Here is an 18,330-nt window from a genome sequence, read left to right on the forward strand (position 1 = left end):
ACCTTCCAAGGGGGAGTTAACTGGATTCCAGCGCATGCTCCCCACAGTGTTCTGTGGCATCAAGCAGCAGAGGAGGACCACATCCATTCTCCTTTTGTGACCTTTTCATCACTCTTCTATGATCTGCCACTTGAAACCTGACTTTCCTCTTTGGGAGACACAAAACAAAACACATCTGTGATGGGGCAGAGATGCCCCGCACCAGCAATGAGGGAGTTAAGGAGGCTGTCAGGCTCTCCACTGGCAATGAAGGGTTTGGGGAAAGCCTGAAGATCCAGTTGACCCGCCCTGCTACACCTCCAGCTAGTATCGGGCATGGGAAGGGAGATAAAAGAAGAGAGTCTAGCCCAGTTCAGGACTGAACAGGAAGGAGGACAAAAATCTGCTTCTCTTGGTGAAATTGAAGCCTGGTTCTGGCCCTGGGATGGATCTACTCTCTACTCTTCCAGGATCAACTCTCCTGGAAGGGATGAGTAGATCCTGGGAAGGGAATTGGCTGAAGAACAAACTGGGAGACCAGCCCTTAATAGAAGGGTGGGGCCCCACCAAAGGTTAGTGGGATGCCCTGATTTTGTTTCTGATTAGCTTTGAATCTTAAACACCCCCAAAAGGGTGTTTAAACCCATTAATGCCAGACTGAAGGTTGCTTTGGCTGGAGGACCAAAGCACCACTCTCTTGTACCTTATTGGGACTGAGACATACCAGTGGAGACCCACAGCTGGGTGAGCTGTGCACAGAAGGGCTACAAGGGGGAAGTACCTCAGAAGCCCTATTACAATATCCTAGCATGACTCTCAGTTACTGTAATACTGTAAAGAGGTTTTCACAGTAGTGGTCAAGGGATTCTGAGAGGTTCATATGGCCTTTAAAGACCAACTTTACAAAAGTAACCATTGAATTCTTCAAGTGAAAATGTACAGACTTACAGAATCAGAAGACTATTTTGTTGATGTCAGGGCTGTAAACATCAGACTTAGTGTCACAGTAAATTGTGAAATCTGCCAAGACTCAGAGAATTGAGAATCTACTGATTGTGTCCTGAGCCTCAGATGTCATCAGTGTTATGTTGGGACTTGCTACTAGCAATCAACATCACAGTCTTCCCCTCTCCAAAGATGCAGTCAGACAACAAGTTTGTGATGTGGCCAATGTTCAGGAACAGCGGAGTAGAAGAGTCTGGGAAAGCCAGTACTTCTCAGTACAATAGGAAGACACTACAGATATGTCTTCCTGTGCACAGCTTTTATCTGTTGTCCAATCTGAGTGGGAGCTGTTTCACCTTCCACTGACAGTATGTGCTATAGGGACACAACATCTTTGACACTATCCAACAATCAGTTCTTCCAGGTGAGTTGGATAGGCACTGCTGGGTTGATATTTGCATTGGTGGTGCCTGACTTATGATAGAAAAACACAGCACCTTGGACTAGACTCCAAAGGACAAGAAGAGATGAAATTCTTGAATTACCTATACAACAATGCTAGGAGCCTGGGTAACAAGGAAGAGGAATTGGAATTGCTGATTTATGAGCATAAGTTTGATCTAGTTGGTATTATTGAATCCTGATGGGATAATTCATATGAGGTGAATGTCAAAATAAATGTTTATAACATAATTTAGGAAGGATCAAGCAGGATGGGGTGTAGCAGTGTTATACCAATATAATAAAAACCAGCAGGATCTTATTAAGAAGGATAAGGCAAAGATGCCACATTTATTGTAAATATAATAATAAAGCAAAAGATAAAAATAAACAATGTTGTTTGACTACTTATTCCTATTACTACTTATTCCTTACACACACACACACACATATATATATTCATTCACACAATCATTCATTCAAGTTCTGTATAGATGTTATAGTTACCAGCCTAGAAGTTGCTCATGCCAAGTTACTGGCCAGGTATCTTGGTCATGAGGATGGAGCCGAGTCTGTGTCAGATAAACTGATGCTCCTGGATGTTGGCAGCAGAACCAGAGACTCAAAGTCCTCAGTCTTTGGAGTTCATTTTTATAGGAATTAATTCCTATGTTAGTCTATGGGAGCTGTTTCATCCTGCTGTTGCAGACTCAATCAGCAGATGGCACATTCCTGGTGGCGCCACACTGTCCAAAGTTTGTGTTTTTCATCCTTCCAGGTGTTGGGGTGGATCCCAGTTTACTCTCCGGGGGTTGTCTGGTAGTCTACTTGACACATTTTTCAGCCGATGGATACTCCCTTTCTAGGCTGGCACCTCCCTAACCATCCATGTACATCAAGCATTCATCAACATACATTCCATATCTTAACCATATTTTAATTTACTGTCTCCACCACTTTCGGGATGTGTGCCTAGGAGCTGTTGCTGTTACAATGAAGTTAAAGTCACTTAACGGTTTATAGCGTTTGTTTACATTGTATCAATTATAGCTTAAGGCTCACAGCGTTCACTTCAAGAACAAAGTCAATTAACTTGTTTGTAAGTTTTTCATAGTAATAGAGTATCTTTCACAGGACAGATACAATCAATGTTTTCTGCAGACAGGAGCTTACAAGTTTTAACAGAAGAACTAAAAGATTTTTATACTTGGTGAAACTGGGGGGTCACTGTCACTTGGGGGAATCACTGTTAGTGCCTTCTTTAATATCCCTACAACAGTGTATGTCAAAAATAGAATTTCCTCTTTCCAAGTCACTGACAAGTCATAGGGAAGGATAGGAGAGAGGTCCTGGAGGCCAAATTTAGGCTGCTAGGTAAGAGATTGAAGTCCAGGAGCTCAATGGTAGCATTCTCTGAAATGCTCCCTGTTCCACGCTCAGGGCCAGTTAGACAGGCAGAACTGCAGGGCTCAATGCGTGGATGAAATGATGGTGTAGGAAGGAGGGGTTTCAATGTATTAAGAACTGGGGGATCTTTTGAAAAAGTGGGAGCCTACACAGGAAGGATGGGCTCCATCTAAACCAAAATGGAACCAGATTGGGACCAAAATGGAACCAAAACTTAAGATTAAAAAGTTCATAGAGCAGTTTTTAAAGTAAGGGGTGAGGGAAAGCCAACAGATGTAGAGGAGCACATGGTTCAGACAGAGACATCCCTTAGGGAAGGATCTATTCATGGAGATTCTCTATGTCTTGGTAAGGAGGAGAGGATGGAAGATAATAAAATCCAGTTAGGATCTGATGAGAAACAGTCAAATGAAAAAGAGACCCATTCAATTACATTATGTAATGGCAGACAGCTAAAAAGTGACAATTTCTTTAAATGCTTATATACAAATGCTAGAAGTCTATATAATAAGATGGATAAACTAGAGTGCCTTGTATTAAATGCTGATATTGATATAATAGGCATCACAGAAACTTGGTGGAATGAGGATAATCAATGGGACACAGTAATACCAGGGTACAAAATGTATCAGAAGGACAGAACAGGTCATGCTGGTGGGGGAGTGGCACTATATGTGGAAGAAAGTATAGAGTCAAATGAAGTACAAATCGTAAATGAACCAAACTGTACCGTAGAATCTCTATGGATAGTAATTCCATGCTCGAATAATAAGAATATAGTAGTAGGGAGATACTACTGACCGTCTGACCAGGATGGTGATAGTGACTGTGAAATGCTCAGGGAGATTAGAGAGGCTATAAAAATAAAAAACTCAACAATAATGGGGGATTTCAACTATCCCCATATTGACGGGGTACGTGTCACCTCAGGAGGTTTTTAAGGTCAGGCTTGACAAAGCCCTGGCTGGGATGATTTAGTTGGGTTTGGTCCTGCTTTGAGCAGGGGGTTGGACTAGATGACCTCCTGAGGTCCCTTCCAACCCTGAGATTCTATGGATGCAGAGATAAAGTTTCTTGACACCTTAAATGACTGCTTCTTGGAGCAGCTAGTCCTGGAACCCACAAGAGGAGAGGCAATTCTTGATTTAGTCCTAAGTGGAGCACAGGATCTGGTCCAAGAGGTGACTATAGCTGGAGCGCTTGGTAATAGTGACCGTAATAAATTTAAATTTAACATCCCACTGGTGGGGAAACACCCCGGCAGCCTACCACAGTAGCATTTACTTTCAGAAAGGGGGACTACAGAAAAACAAGGAAGTTAGTGAAACAGAAATTATAAGGTACAGTGCCAAAAGTGAAATCCCTGCAAGCTGCATTGAAACTTTTTAAAGACACCATAGTAGAGACTCAACTTAAATGTATACTCCAAATTAAAAAACATAGTAAGAGAACCAAAAACATGCCACTGTGGCTAAACAACAAAGTAAATGAAGCAGTGAGAGGCAAAAAGGAATACTTTAAAAAGTGGAAGTTAAATCCTAGTAAGGAAAATAGAAAGGAGCATGAATTTTGTCAAGTAAAGTGTAAAAGTATAATTGGGAAGATCAAAAAAAGATTTGAAGAACAGCTAGCCAACGACTCAAAAATTTACAACAAAAAACATTTTTAAGTACATTAGAATCAGGAAGCCTGCTAGACAACCAGTGGGGACACTGGACGATTGAAATGCTAAAGGAGCGCTCAAGGGCGATAAGGCCATTGAGGAGAAACTAAGGGTATGAAATTAGGTTGATTTTACAGAAGTTGATTTTTAGAAATTGATTTTATACAGTCACTTGTGTATGTCCCCACTAAGCACATGAAGTCGGCAGAGTGCGTCCTCACTACCATGGCTAGCATTGACTCACTGAACTGTGCACTGTGGGAAGCTATCCCACAGTTTCCACAGTCTCCGCTGTCCATTGGAATTCTGGGTTAAGCTCCCAATGCTTGATGGGGCAAAAACATTGTCACTGGTGGTTTTGGGTACATGTCGTCAGTCTCCCCTGCCTCCCTCCCTCCCTCCATGAAAGCAACTGCAGACAATCATTTTGCACCTTTTTTCCTGGGTTACCCTTGCAGACGCCATAGCATGGCAGGCATGGAGCCCACTCAGCTCACTGCTGCTGTTGTGAGCATTGTAAACATCTTGCGCATTATACTGCAGTATGTGCAGAACCTGGCTAAGAGATGGCAGCACGAGGACGATTGTGAGGAGGACATGGACACAGACTTTACTGAAAGCACAGGATGTGGCAATTGGGACATCATGGTGGCAGTGGGGCTGGTTAATACAGAGGAACGCCGATTCTGGGCCCGGCAAACAAGCACAGACTGGTGGGACCGCATAGTGTTGCAGGTATGGGATAATTCCCAGTGGCTGTGAAACTTTCGCATGCATAAGGCCACTTTCCTGGAACTCTGTGAGTTGCTTTCCCTCGCTCTGAAGCACAGGAATACCAAGATGAGAGCTGCCCTGACAGTTGAAAAGCGAATGGCGATAGCCCTGTGGAATCTTGCAATACCTGATGCTACCGGTCAGTCGGGAATCAATTTGGAGTGAGCAAATCTACTGTGGGGGCTGTTGTGATTCAAGTAATCAGTGTAATCACTGATGTTCTGCTATCAAGGGGAAATGTGCAGGTCATAGTGGATGACTTTGCTGCATTGGGGTTCCCTAACTGTTGTGGGGCGATAGACAGAATGACTATCCCTATCTTGGCACCGTACCACATTGCCAACCAGTACGTAAACCACAAGGGGTACTTCTCAATTGTGCTGCAAGCACTGGTGGATCACAAGGGATGGTTCACCAACATCAATGTGGAATGGCCAGGAAAGGTGCATGACACTCGCATCTTTAGGAACTCCAGGCTGTTTGAGCAGCTGCAAGAAGGGACTTACTTCTCAGACCAGAAAATTACTGTTGGGGATGTTGAAATGCCAATAGTTATCCTTGGAGACCCAGCCTACCTCTTGCTCCCATGGCTCATGAAGCCATACACAGGCAGCCTGGACACTAGTACGGAGCAGTTCAACTATAGGCTGAGCAAGTGCAGAATGGTGGTAGAATGTGCCTTTGGACGTTTAAAAGCTCGCTGGTGCTGTTTGCTGACTAGGTTAGACCTCAGCGCAACAGATATTCCCATTGTTATTACTGCTTGCTATGTGCTCCATAATATCTATGAGAATAAGGGGGAGATGTTTATGGTGGGGTGGGAGGTTGAGGCAAATCGCCTGTCTGCCAGTTTTGAACAGCCAGACACCAGGGCAACTAGAAGAACTCAGCTAGGCACGCTGCGCGTTAGAGAGGCTTTGAAAACCAGTTTCAAGACTGGCCAGGCTATGGTGTGACAGTTGTGTGTGTTTCTCCTTGGTGCAAACCCGCCTCCTTTGTTGATTTTAATTCACTGTAAGCCAGTCACCCTCCCCCCTTTGATCACAGCTGGCAAAGGAAATAAAGTCACTATTGTTTTGAAACCATGCATTCTTTCTTTATTAATTAAAAAAAGGTGAGATAACGGATAAGGTAGCCTGGGTGGGGTGGGGTGGGGGAGGAGGGGAGGCGGGAAGGACAAGGCCACATTGCTTAGTGTAGCCACACTACAAATCAAAACTGTTTGATTGACAGCCTTCTGTTGCTTGGGCCATCCTCTGGAGTGAAGTGGCTGGGTGCTCGGAGCCTTCCCCCCCCCCACATTCTTGGGTGTCTGGGTGAGGACCATATGGAACTTGGGGAGGAGGACAGGTGGTTGTACAGTGGATGCAGCGGCAGTCTGTGCTCTTGTTGGCTTTCCTGCAGCTCCACCAGATGCCTGAGCATGTCTGTTTGCTCCCCCATTACCCTCAGCATTGCATCCTGCCTCTGCTCATCGTGCTCACTTAATGCTTTCCTGGACTCTGCCACTGAATGCCTCCATGCATTCAGCAGTGCCCTATCAGTGCAGGAGGACTGCATGAGCTCAGAAAACATGTCATCACGAGTGTGTTTTTTTCGCCTTCTAACCTGCAATAACCTCAGGGATGGAGATGATAGGGGGAGCACAGAAACATTTGCACCTGAGGGGAGATAAAAAGGGAGAGTAAAATTTAAGACGATACATTTCTGAGAACAAAAGGGAGACTCTTTCACAGTGAATCAAGCAATTCACAGCAGATAGTACATGTGCTTTAGGTACAAGGTCGCATTTTGCTTTTATATTGAGCGCCTGCCGGTATGGTGGCACCTCACACATGGCTGGGCAACAGAATTCGGTTTCTAGGCAGCCATGGTAAGCCAAAGGGTACACAGGGTTGGCTTCTAATGCCTTCACAACATGTGGGAATGTTTTCAAACTGCAGCACCCTCCTTTCCCATAGCAAGCAATGCCGGTTAGGTTTGTCATTTAAAAGGGGGTCTGCGGTTTTTGGGTGGATGTGCAGCGCACACCTTCCCCTCCATCCCTCTGTGTGGCTATTTGGGATGATCTCTTCATCCCTACCCCCTCTGCGTGGTTATTCTCAGGGATGATCCCTTTTAGCCAAGCACAAACAGCCCTCTGTTTGTCACTTGATGATTACCTATTCTGTTCATTCCCTCTGGGGCACCTGGCATTGGCCACTGTCAGAAGACAGGATACTGGGCTAAATGGACCTTTGGTCTGACCCAGTATGGAGGTTTTTATGTTCTCTTAGTACATACACATTTGCATTTTTAATACAATGAACTCCTAAAAAACTGACACTTAATTCAATAAGGTTTAACTTAATAAGATTTTCAAGACAGAGGCCATTAGTGTAATGACCATTACTGGATACTGTGTTCAGGTTTTGTATACACACTTCTAAAAGGATGTTGAAAAGTTGGAGACGGTTCAAAGAGTCACAAGAATGACTAAGTATGGCCGTTCTTATGTTCTTATGTATGTTTTTAATGTCCTAATAGATGAAGCACAAGATGGGATACTAGTTGGTGTCTGATACAGACCACAAAATAACATTAGGGAATGGGATGACCAGCTCCTTAAACATCTATCTATAATATGTAGGTAAAAAACATTCATGATCATAGGGGGCAGGGGCGGCTCCAGGCTCCAGCACGCCAAGCGCGTGCTTGGGGCGGCATGCCGCGGGGTGCGCTCTGCCGGTCACCTGGAGGGCGGCAGGCGGCTCCGGTGGACCTTCTGCAGGCATGCCTGCGGAGGGTCCGCTAGTCCCGCGGCTTCGGTGGAGCATCTGTAAGCATGCCTGCGGGAGGTCCACCGGAGCCGCGGGACCAGCGGATCCTCCGCAGGCACGTCTGCGGGAGGTCCACCGGAGCTGCGGGACCGGCGACCGGCAGAGCGCCCCCTGCGGCGTGCCGCCGTGCTTGGGGCAGCGAAATGGCTAGAGCCGCCCCTGATAGGGGAACTCAATTTGAAAGACATATGCTGGAAGTCTCATGCTGCCAGTACTAAAGAATCCTTGGAAATTCTAAATATTATTGATGGCAATTTCCTAACTTAATGTATTGCACCAAACACAGGGAGATACTATATTAGGCCTCATCTTGACAGATAAAGAGAAATTGATCACAGATCTAAAAATTAATGGTAACTCAGGTACATGTTCATGACTTGATTACATTTATAATGTGCAAAGAGAATGAAGTCCACACCAGTGATATATATAATTAGTGCTTTAAAAGGGCCAATTTCACAAAGCTGAAAACAATTATGGGCCAAATCAGCTGGGAGGAAGAATTTAATCAGAAAAATGTGAATGATAATTGGGAATTGTTCAAGAACACTTTACTAGATGCCCAAAAAGCCACAATCCCATAAACAAGGAAGAAGGCCGTAGTAGTTAAAAAACTGACCTGGTTTAGTGGGGAAGTGAAAGCAGAGATAATAATATACAACAAATGGAAAAAAGGGGAAATTAATAGTAATTAATATAAATTGGAAGTTAGGAATTGTAGAAAATTGATAAGGTAAGCACAGGGACAGAAGGAGAAATCTGTGGCCAACAGGGTTAAGGACAATAAAAGGAGGGTTTTAAAAGTATATTAAGAACAAAATGAATCCTAACAATGATATTGCTCCATAACTAGATGGAAAAGGTAGCATTATCAATAATAATACAGAAAAGACAGATGTGTTCAATTAATATTTCCGTTCTGTTTTTGGGAAAACAACATGATGTAGACATATCATCTGACAACACTCTTTCCATTCCACTAGTAACTCAGGATGATGCTAAGCAGCAGCTACTAAAGTTAGACCTTTTAAAATCATCAGCTCCTGATAACTTGCACCCAAGAATTTTAAAACAGCTGGCTGAGGAGCTCACTGGACTGTTAAGTCTTGAAACACCAGTTCCATAAGTCTGGAAGAAAGCAAATGTGCCAATATTTTTAAAAGATGAATGGAATAACCCAGTTAATTATAAGCCTGTCAGTCTGACATTGATCCCTGGCAGGATAATGGAGTGTTTAATACGGGACTCGATTAATAAAGAATTAAAGAAGGGTAGTACAGTGAATGCCAGTCAACATGAGTTTATGGAAAACAGACCCTGTCAAACTAACTTGATAGCTTTTTTATGAGATTACAAAATTGATTGATAAAGGGTATATCATTGATATAATAAACTTAGACTTCTGTGCAGCATTTGACTATATACTGGATGACCTTTGGACCAAAATTGGACACAGTACTCCAGCTGAGGCCTAACCAGCGCTAAGTAGAGCGGTACTATCACCTTCTGTGACTTGCATTCTATGCCTCTGTTAATGCAACCTAAAATTGCATTTGCTTTTTTTGCAACATCATGCATTGCTGACTCATGCTGAAGTTGTGATCCACCACAACTGTCAAGCCAGTTATCCCCCATTCTGTATTTGTGCATTTGGTTTTTCTTCCCTAAGTGTAGCACCTTACATTTGTCTTTGCTGAGTTTCATTTTGTTGCCTATAATCCAGTTCTCCAATTTATCAAAAATCCCTCTGAATTTTAGCTTTATCCTCCAAAGTGTTGGCAAACCCCCTCCCGCTCCAGCTTTGTGTTATCTGCAGATTTGATCAGTTTGCACTCTATTCCTGCATCTAGGTCATTATAAAGATATTAAACAACACCGGACCCAGACCAGTTCCCTGTGGAACATCACTTGAGACCTCTCACCCATCTGACATCATTCCACTAATCTTTGTTTGTGGTTGTTTAACCAATTATGTATCTGCTTAATGGTAGTTCCACCAAGCCCACATTTCTCCAGCTGACTTATCAGAATGTCATTTGGGACTGTGTCAAAAGCCTTGCTGAAGGCCACATATATTTTGTCCACTGCATTCCCCATATCCACCAAATTAGTTACCCTGTCAAAGAAGGAAATCAAGCTGGTTTGGCATGGTTTGTTCTTGTTAAATCCATGGTGGCCGTTAGCGGGATCACCCCTTCATCTGCCAGGTATTTGCAAAGTGAATGTTTTATACTTTGCTCTAGTAGCTTCCCAGGTATTGACGTCAGGCTGACTGGTCTATTGTTCCCCACTCTTCCTTTTCCCTTGTTTTAAAGTTGGGCACTACATTAGCCCTCCTCCAGTCTTCCAGGACCTCTCCTGTCATCCATAATTTTGCAAATATTATTGCCATTGGCTCTGACATTTCTTCAGCTAATTCCTTCAATACTCTCGGGTGAATAGCATCAAGCCCTGCTGATTTGAATTCATTCAAATTGGTCAGAATTTCTGTGAAATGTTCTTTACTTTGCCCGATCTGCATCCCTTCCCCTTTATTGTCTATGTTAACTTCACTTGTCATCCAGTCACATGTTATTTGTTGTGAGAAGACTGAAACGAAGTAGGCACTGAGCAGCTCCAACTTCCCATTCTCCATTGAGCAGCGGACCCACACCGTCATTGATCTTTCTTTTTTGTCTGTTATATTTGAAGAACCCCTTCTTATTACCTCTAACTCATTCTTGGCCTTGGCTTTCCTGATTTTGTCCCTACATACTTGCGCTATTCCCATGTATACTTCCTTGGTGACATGCCCCTCCTTCTATTTCCTGTATGTATCCCTTTGGGGTTTTAGATAGCTAAAAAGCTTCTTGTGCAGCCACATTGACCTCCTGTGGCCCAAGCTTCTTGTGCAGCCACATTGACCTCCTGTGGCCCTTCTTATCTTTCCTTTGCTTTGGAATAGCTTGATGTTCAGCATCCGGTATTACATCTTTTAAAAACTGCCAGCCCTCTTTGACGCCTTTTCTTCCTAATTGATCTTTTCATGGGGCCTCGCCTACTATTTCTGAGTTGGTTGAAATCTGCCTTTCTGAAGGCCAGTGTCCTTGTTTAGCTGTTCTCATGCCCTCCTTTCCACAGGATCTTGAATTCTATCAGATCATTATCAGTGCCTCCCAAATTCCCGACCACCTTCACAGTCACAACTAATTCATCCCTGTTGGTCAAAACCAGATCCAAAATGAATGAGCCCTAGTTATTTAATCAGAAAGTTGTCCACTTACACATGCTAAGAATGTGCAGGACATATTATGTTTTTTGTAATAGTCTTCCAATAGAGATCAGGAAAGTTAAAATCCTCCATTAATACTAGCTCGTGTGTGTTAGCTGTTTGTAGAATGACTCATCCACTATGGGCCGGGGGGAATGATCGTTGGTATGCTTTTTTATTTACAGAGGAGATGAACTGTGGATTTTAAGTATGAATCTGAAAAAATATATCAAGACTTTATGTTTGGATATGACTCCCAGATGCACCTTATCATGTCTTTATCCTTATTGTTTGAAATGCGCATGCTATATGGTGTGATGCAGTGATGGTGATAAACTTTCTTAATGAATTCAAAGCTTTTATTTGTTAACATCACTGTATTAGAAAAGGACAGTATTAGAGAACTGACAGGCAGGCCAGCTGCCACGAAAAGACCAAAATAGTAATAAAATAAAGTGCACAAGTGAAAAGCAGTGAAACCAGTACAAAAAAAGAAAATTGAAGCTCCCCTCCTTCTGCGTGTCCCCTGCCTCCGTTCTTCTTTCCCTTCTAGTGCTTTTTCATGCATTTGGTGCTGCTGCATGGGCAGTGGAGGCCTGCATGGGATACCTTTGCCCAGTTCAACTAGATTAAGTCCTGGTTGCCTAAGCCATCCAACCACAGAACTTGCCAGGGTTCCTGGTCTACAGGATATAGTACAATGAAGGGGACTCAGGAGGTGGTGCTGGCACAGGACATGCAGGTGGAACAGGAGCCCGCTCTCTCACAGCAATTAGCACAAGCAGCCTCTCCACCATGTCTTGCTGCTGCACTGTATCTTATTCCCTCAAGCGACGTTCCTGCTCAAGAAACTGAGCTACAAATCACTCCATGTGCCCTGCAGCTTCTCTTTGCCATTCAACTTGCTGTGAATCCTTCTCCCTTCAGTATTGAAGCTGCTGATTGGCTCTGTCCAGACTGTCCACCATAAGGTTGTCACAGACACACAGCCTCTTTGACCCCATGGAGTATGTCTACACTGCAGTTAGACACCAGCAGCTGGCCCATGCTATCTGACTCAGGCTCACGGGGCTCGGGCTGCGGGGCTGTTTAACTGCAGTATAGACGTTCAGGCTCAGGCTGTAGCCTGAGCTCTGGGACCCTCCCATCTTGCAGTGTCCTAGAGCCTGGGCCATAGCCCAAGCCCAGAAATTTACACTGCAATTAAACAGCCCCACAGTCCAAGCCCAGCAAGCCTGAGTCAGATGGCATGGGCCAGCCGCTGGTGTCTAACTGCAGTGTAGACAGATCCATTGTGATAGTGCAACAACTGCTGGACTGTGACTGGCCTGCAGCGGTGGAAGGGCCTGAAACCAGAAACGAAACCGTACATTATTGTCAAAGTATTTCAGAAAAGGTTTAGTATAACATCAGCAGAAGGGCCTTTGGAATCTCAAAGCCAAAAAGTGTAAAATTCTGCTTCAATATATTCTGAGAACAACAGTTCAGTGCCCAGATGCTCCATGGGCACAACTGAGAGTTCAGCAGAATGTGAAGCCTTCACACATAAAGGTAAGGTGAAATTTAGAAACGAGATACCTTTAAAAATTGCAGAGCATTTCAGCTGTGTGGGGGAGAGAAGAGGATGGTACACTTGCCGTGATTTAGTGCTTTGGTTTCAGAACCCTTTCAGGCATTCAACATTTTGAAGGACATAATTCTGGAGATTCCTGAGTGGCAAAGAAATACTGTATTCTAAACTACCAGGGGCAAGCCAGCTATGTATGCTAAAGAGGTTTTCAAGTTTATGGTGACCAAGCAAAACATCTATGAGTGAAGTGGGGTGGTGACCTACAGAGAAGGGCCCGGAAAGTACGCCCTCCCCTTCCTGCCTGAAATGTGACTACCCGTCTGAGTTCCTACTATGGGAGAAGTTTGCAGCTATCAGCACCCAGGACTGGATCAAAATTCATGGGGGAATCAACAGGATGCAGCACCAGCTTCCACATGGATTACTGTCTTCCTGTAAGCTACTGAAACTTTTCTGCATTCTTGCAGTTACCCCAGTATGGCCTACAATATAGCCTGCTTGCACTACATCTATCTATGGACTACAAGCAATTACCCCAGACAAAACAGACTCTTGATACTGCACACATGAACTAGACACATACCACAAGGACTGCTGGGGCTCATAATAAGGACTGCATCACCAAAATTACTCCCCCCCCAAAAACACACACCTCCAAAGCACACTTCGGTAATAAAGAACTGAATAGCATTCCCACCCCCCTTCCTGGCACATTTCTGGAGTGCTCATGACCTCCTGGTCCATTTCAGACAGTTAATTCGTTACCCATGAATTACATTCCCCTCTGGCCCCAGTACAGTTTACAGGCAGCTCATTATGGTGTGGCCTGGCCAATTTGTAGAGTGTGGCATACTAAAAGGGAAGACAATGAAAGGCTCCTACTTTTAACACCCCAGCATATCTTTGTAACTATGTGCGAGTATCTAGTAAAAATGTCTTTATAACTAGTTGTTTGCCCTTCCTGAAATCCATTTTGAATTCCACATCGTGGGGGAGATGCCAGAACTCTGGCTTGCATTCCACTGTAAGCAGATACATGTTGCTACCTAAGCTTGTAATTGCATTGGGTCATAAACCAGAAATCCCCCCAATTCGTACATTAATAACAACAAACTTGGAGCCAGAAACTTACCAGGCTCCAGGGCTACTTCTATCTCTTCTGTCCTGCTGCCAGTTCCATGGCGGGGTACTCCTTCAGCACATCATCAAACAGCTCCTCTGAGTATGAACGCAGGATGTGCTGTAGCTGCTTTAGCAGCGAAGCCTCCTGGGGACTGGCAAGAGTCTCTTTGCTAACTTGATCTGGCAACTGTTGGCTCCCTGCCGTGCTATTTTAGACACGGGTCAGAAGGTCACCAGTCTGGCTGATCAGGCTGTCATGAACCACTGGGGGCTCGGGGCTCAGTGCAGTTCCCAGCACCTGGCCAAAGTCCATGTAAAAGAGGGAGGATGACGGGGAGCTCCCAAAGGCTACTCTTGATATAGAAAGGCCAAGAAACAGTGGTCCATGGGATTAAGGGATAGTGTGTCCCAGCAAACATGTCATCGAAATTGGTATATCTCCCTCCAAAAGTTTCAGTTTTGACAAATCGGCATTTTCCAATAAAACAACATATAGTTGAAAAATTCCTGAGATGCTTTTAACTTCGTGACCTCTAATGCTTCCACCCAGATTCACCAGCCAAAATTCCTTCTCTTCTTACCTTTACCAGCCACATCTGAAACTTAATTTATTATGAGTACATCAAAACTTAAGGCCTAAAATAAATGTGCACAGAAAGGAGAAATGTACATGTGGTACTTCAAATGAATTTTTTTAATATGGTGGTATGTGAACCAATAAATTTTAGGAACCACTGGTGTACAGATCCCTGGAATTGCCATGCTGTAATTGTAAATTGATTTTATATTGCCACACATTGTACGTGCTATGCAGTAGAATCCCTTTTCAATAACTGGTGATGTTGCTACCGGCTGCACAATATCCAAGGTTGATTCTTGTATTGAGAATGTCTAGGGTTTCAGCTATGGGTTACAGAGTTATTAACCTATCAGCTAGGAAGTTAATTGGCACATGTGTTTTCTCTGTAGGGAATGATCTCTTTCTGGTTGCCGTCCATGAGCTGGGTCACGCCCTGGGCCTAGAACACTCCAATGACCCCAGTGCTATCATGGCTCCTTTCTACCAGTACATGGAAACACACAACTTTAAACTCCCACAGGATGATCTCCAAGGAATTCAGAAAATCTACGGTGAGCAACATTATCCGTATGTTTATTTATACTGGGGCCCAAGTGTGCTGCTGGGTATCTTACAGACACACAAAGGTACCATTCCTCCCCCACAGAGTTTGCAGACTATGAGCCAGATTCTCTCCTGTGGCAGGAAGGGTGAGGGGCCATCAGGAAGCTGGTTACAGCTCCCTAGTTCTCATCCTGGCTCCAGCCCCAGGGGACTGCTCTAATAGTCACCAGCTGACAGTTGTCACTAAGGTGCTGCCCACCGGCTGGGATAGCCAAAGCATTATGATCTGGCCACTCCTTATATTCCTATATTCCCCTTATACCAAGGGCTGTGGGAGTGAAATGTAGGAGCCAACTACACCAGCTGTATGCCTGCTGGGAACACCCCCCATACTTGGGTTGCTCCCTTCTTGTCACTCAGGTGGTTCAAAAGGGTGGAGCAGGCCAGAGAACCTGGCCATAAGATTAGACACAAGGACAAAAAGCTATATGAGGGGTGCTGGTGGGAGTAGGGAAAGGGTTAACTGGCAAGAATTTGTGGTTTCTGGATCTGCTTGTGGAATTTGGGCTCATTTCTTTAACATTTTAAAGAACTAAAGTTCTTCTTCAAATGATTGCTCATGTCAATTCCAATTAGGTGTGTGCACTGCGTGCACAGCAGCCAGAAGATTTTTCCCCCCTAGGGTTGTGCCTTCATGGTGCTCGGTATAGGGCCCTGCCAACCCGCCACCCCCTCAGTTCCTTCTTACCGCTGGTGACAGCTGGCTGGAACGTCCTGTAGCTCTTGCCTTGGCAAGCGCTTTTTTGGCAGTGTCCACTTTTGGGTGTATATAGTTCTACTTAGTAGTAGTTTAGTAGTTAGTAGTTAGTTCACAAGTTTCCTTTGGGGAGGGTTTCTCCCGTGCCCCCCACCAACACTCCCCCAGCACCAGGGGATGCCTCGGTCCCTGGGGTATGAACTCAGGACTGTGGCATATCTATGCCCAGGATCGACCCGCACACTTCTTGTTTGAAGTGTCCCAGGGAGAGCTACCAAAAGGAGAAGTGCAGGATCTCTGAAGGTTTCTCCCTAGGACCTTAAAAGACCGAGAGCAAAGGCTCAAGATCCTCCTCACAGAGGCTGCACTCCGGCCTCAATCCACTCCGCGGTTGGCAGAGCCCATGCCAAACACCTCCTCAGCGGTGCGGAGTGCATCGGCACCAACGCTGCATGAGCCGGTGTGGAGGAAGGACTCCAAGGAGACTTGGCACCGCCATGGCTCCGCCCATAGGCAGCCTTCTGTGAGGTACCAGTCTCAGTCCCCGGTGCCCCAGAAGAAGAGGAGGCCAGAGCGGGGCTGCTCTCCCCCATCCAAGCCCAAGGAGCCTGTGGCAGGGAGACCCAAACCGGGCCACGTTACCTCAGCCCCACTGCCTCCCAGGGTCTCGTCGACTCCTGCCCGGCTAGGGGTCCAGTCGAGTCTGGACCCTCACCGCTCTCCAGACTGGCATGGCAGAGAACTTTAGCTCCCTTCTATGCTGGAGGCGTTTGAGGGGGCTCGGGACCTTATACACCTCATGGTGCCATCCTCCCTACAGAGAAGGGACAAGTTGCCAGTGACTGCCCAACCCCCGATTCCATAAAGACGTAAGCCAGCGATGATGGCACGCTGATCTGCATCTGCAGCATGCCTCTCCCCAGCATGGGCCACCTACATGGGGGAGCCGCACCGGTCCCCCAGCACCACTCGCCATCACCGTGGAACACCACTCCTCCGTGGTCCTCCTTCTCTGAGACCTCGGAAGCAGAATCCTACTGCTCCAATAGGACCAGGAGCAGAAGGTCCAGGTCCCGGCGTGATTGCCAGCCCTGTCCGGCACCATGGCCTGCCCAATGGCAACCTCTGGCGCAGAGGCCCTTTTGGATGCCCTGGGCTTACCATCAGGGCCAGGGACAGAGCCAGGGATCAAGATCCAGATTAGTGTCAGTGGCGTCGGCATCTTTTGTCCCTCCAGGGGCAGTGTTGGCACCGGCACCATCAGCAGCACCAACACCCCTGCCTTTGCCTGGAGCTCCAGCACCAGCATGGACACCGGCACTGTCGACAGCGCAGCGGTGGCGACCTCGGCAGTGACACAGCAACACCAGGTGCCAAATGACCCCCTCGGCACCGAGGGGAGCGAGCAAGGCCATTACCAGGGCTTTTGTCCTTGTCTTCCCCAGATAAGGTGGGGACATCAACAGCCCTGGCCTTGGAGGACAGCAAGGTTTTACAGCAGCTGCTGTGGTGGGTGGCCCAGAACCTGGAGATCCAGGCAGAGGAGGTGGTAGAGGACGCTGCATGGGCCCGTATCACATCGGACCATTGGGTGCTCCACATGGTAGAGAGGGGATATTCGCTCCTATTTTCTGCCCTCCTGCACTTCCACCCTCCTTCCCCGTCCCTCTTCAGGGACCCTTTTCATGAGCAACTCCTCATACAGGAGGTGCATTCGCTCCTATTGCTGGGGGCAGTGGAAGAGGTTCCTCAGGAGCTCAAGGGCAAGGGCTTCTATTCCCAGTATTTCCTAATACCGAAAGCCAAGGCAGTCTCAGGCCCATCCTAGACCTGTGAAATCTCAACACGTTCATGAAGAAACTGAAGTTCCTCATGGTCTTTTTAGCCTCCATCATCCCTTCCTTGGATCCAGGGGACTGGTAAACTGCCTCGACTTGAAGGACGCCTACTTTCACAGAGCAATAACTCCGTGCCCCAGAAAATATATCAGGTTTGTGGTGAGCAACAACCACTACCAGTTCACAGTCCTCCCGTTCGGCCTGTTGAGTGTTTACCAAGTGCAAGGCAGTGGTGGCCACGTTCCTGCGCAGGCAATAGGTACAGGTGTTTCCATATCTCAACGACTGGCTGATCAAGGGCCGCTCCAGGGCTGAAGTGGAGGCACAAGTCAACTTCATAAAAACAATGTTTAACAAACTGGGCCTTCTCCTGAACATGGGGAAATCTACGCTGTCCCCAGTTCAGTGGACAGAGTTTATAGGTGTGGTACTGGACTCTGCACAGCCCAGGGCATACCTCCCAGAATCGAGGTTCCAGACCCTGGGTGATATCATTCGAAGTCTCAGGCAGTTCCCCACTACCACAGCAAGGAATTGCCTGAAACTCCTGGGGCACATGGCTGCTTGTACCCATGTGGTGCAACACGCCAGGCTCGGACTCCAGCCATTCCAATCATGGCTAGCCTTGGTGTATTGGCTGGT

General features: G+C 46.0%; 1 protein-coding gene across 4 annotated transcripts in view; it reads left to right on the plus strand.

The window, feature by feature from the left end:
- MMP24 (matrix metallopeptidase 24) overlaps nucleotides 1-18,330 on the plus strand; it is a 165,541-nt gene that overhangs the window by 97,087 nt on the left and 50,124 nt on the right. For all 4 annotated transcript variants that reach the window (XM_044985521.1, XM_044985523.1, XM_044985520.1 and 1 more), the window contains exon 5: nucleotides 14,940-15,101. In XM_044985521.1, the coding sequence (XP_044841456.1) occupies nucleotides 14,940-15,101 (162 nt within the window). The remainder of the gene's footprint in view (nucleotides 1-14,939; nucleotides 15,102-18,330) is intronic.

This window comes from Mauremys mutica, chromosome 13 (assembly GCF_020497125.1).
Source record: "Mauremys mutica isolate MM-2020 ecotype Southern chromosome 13, ASM2049712v1, whole genome shotgun sequence".
In the NCBI taxonomy this organism is placed as follows: Eukaryota; Metazoa; Chordata; order Testudines; family Geoemydidae; genus Mauremys; species Mauremys mutica.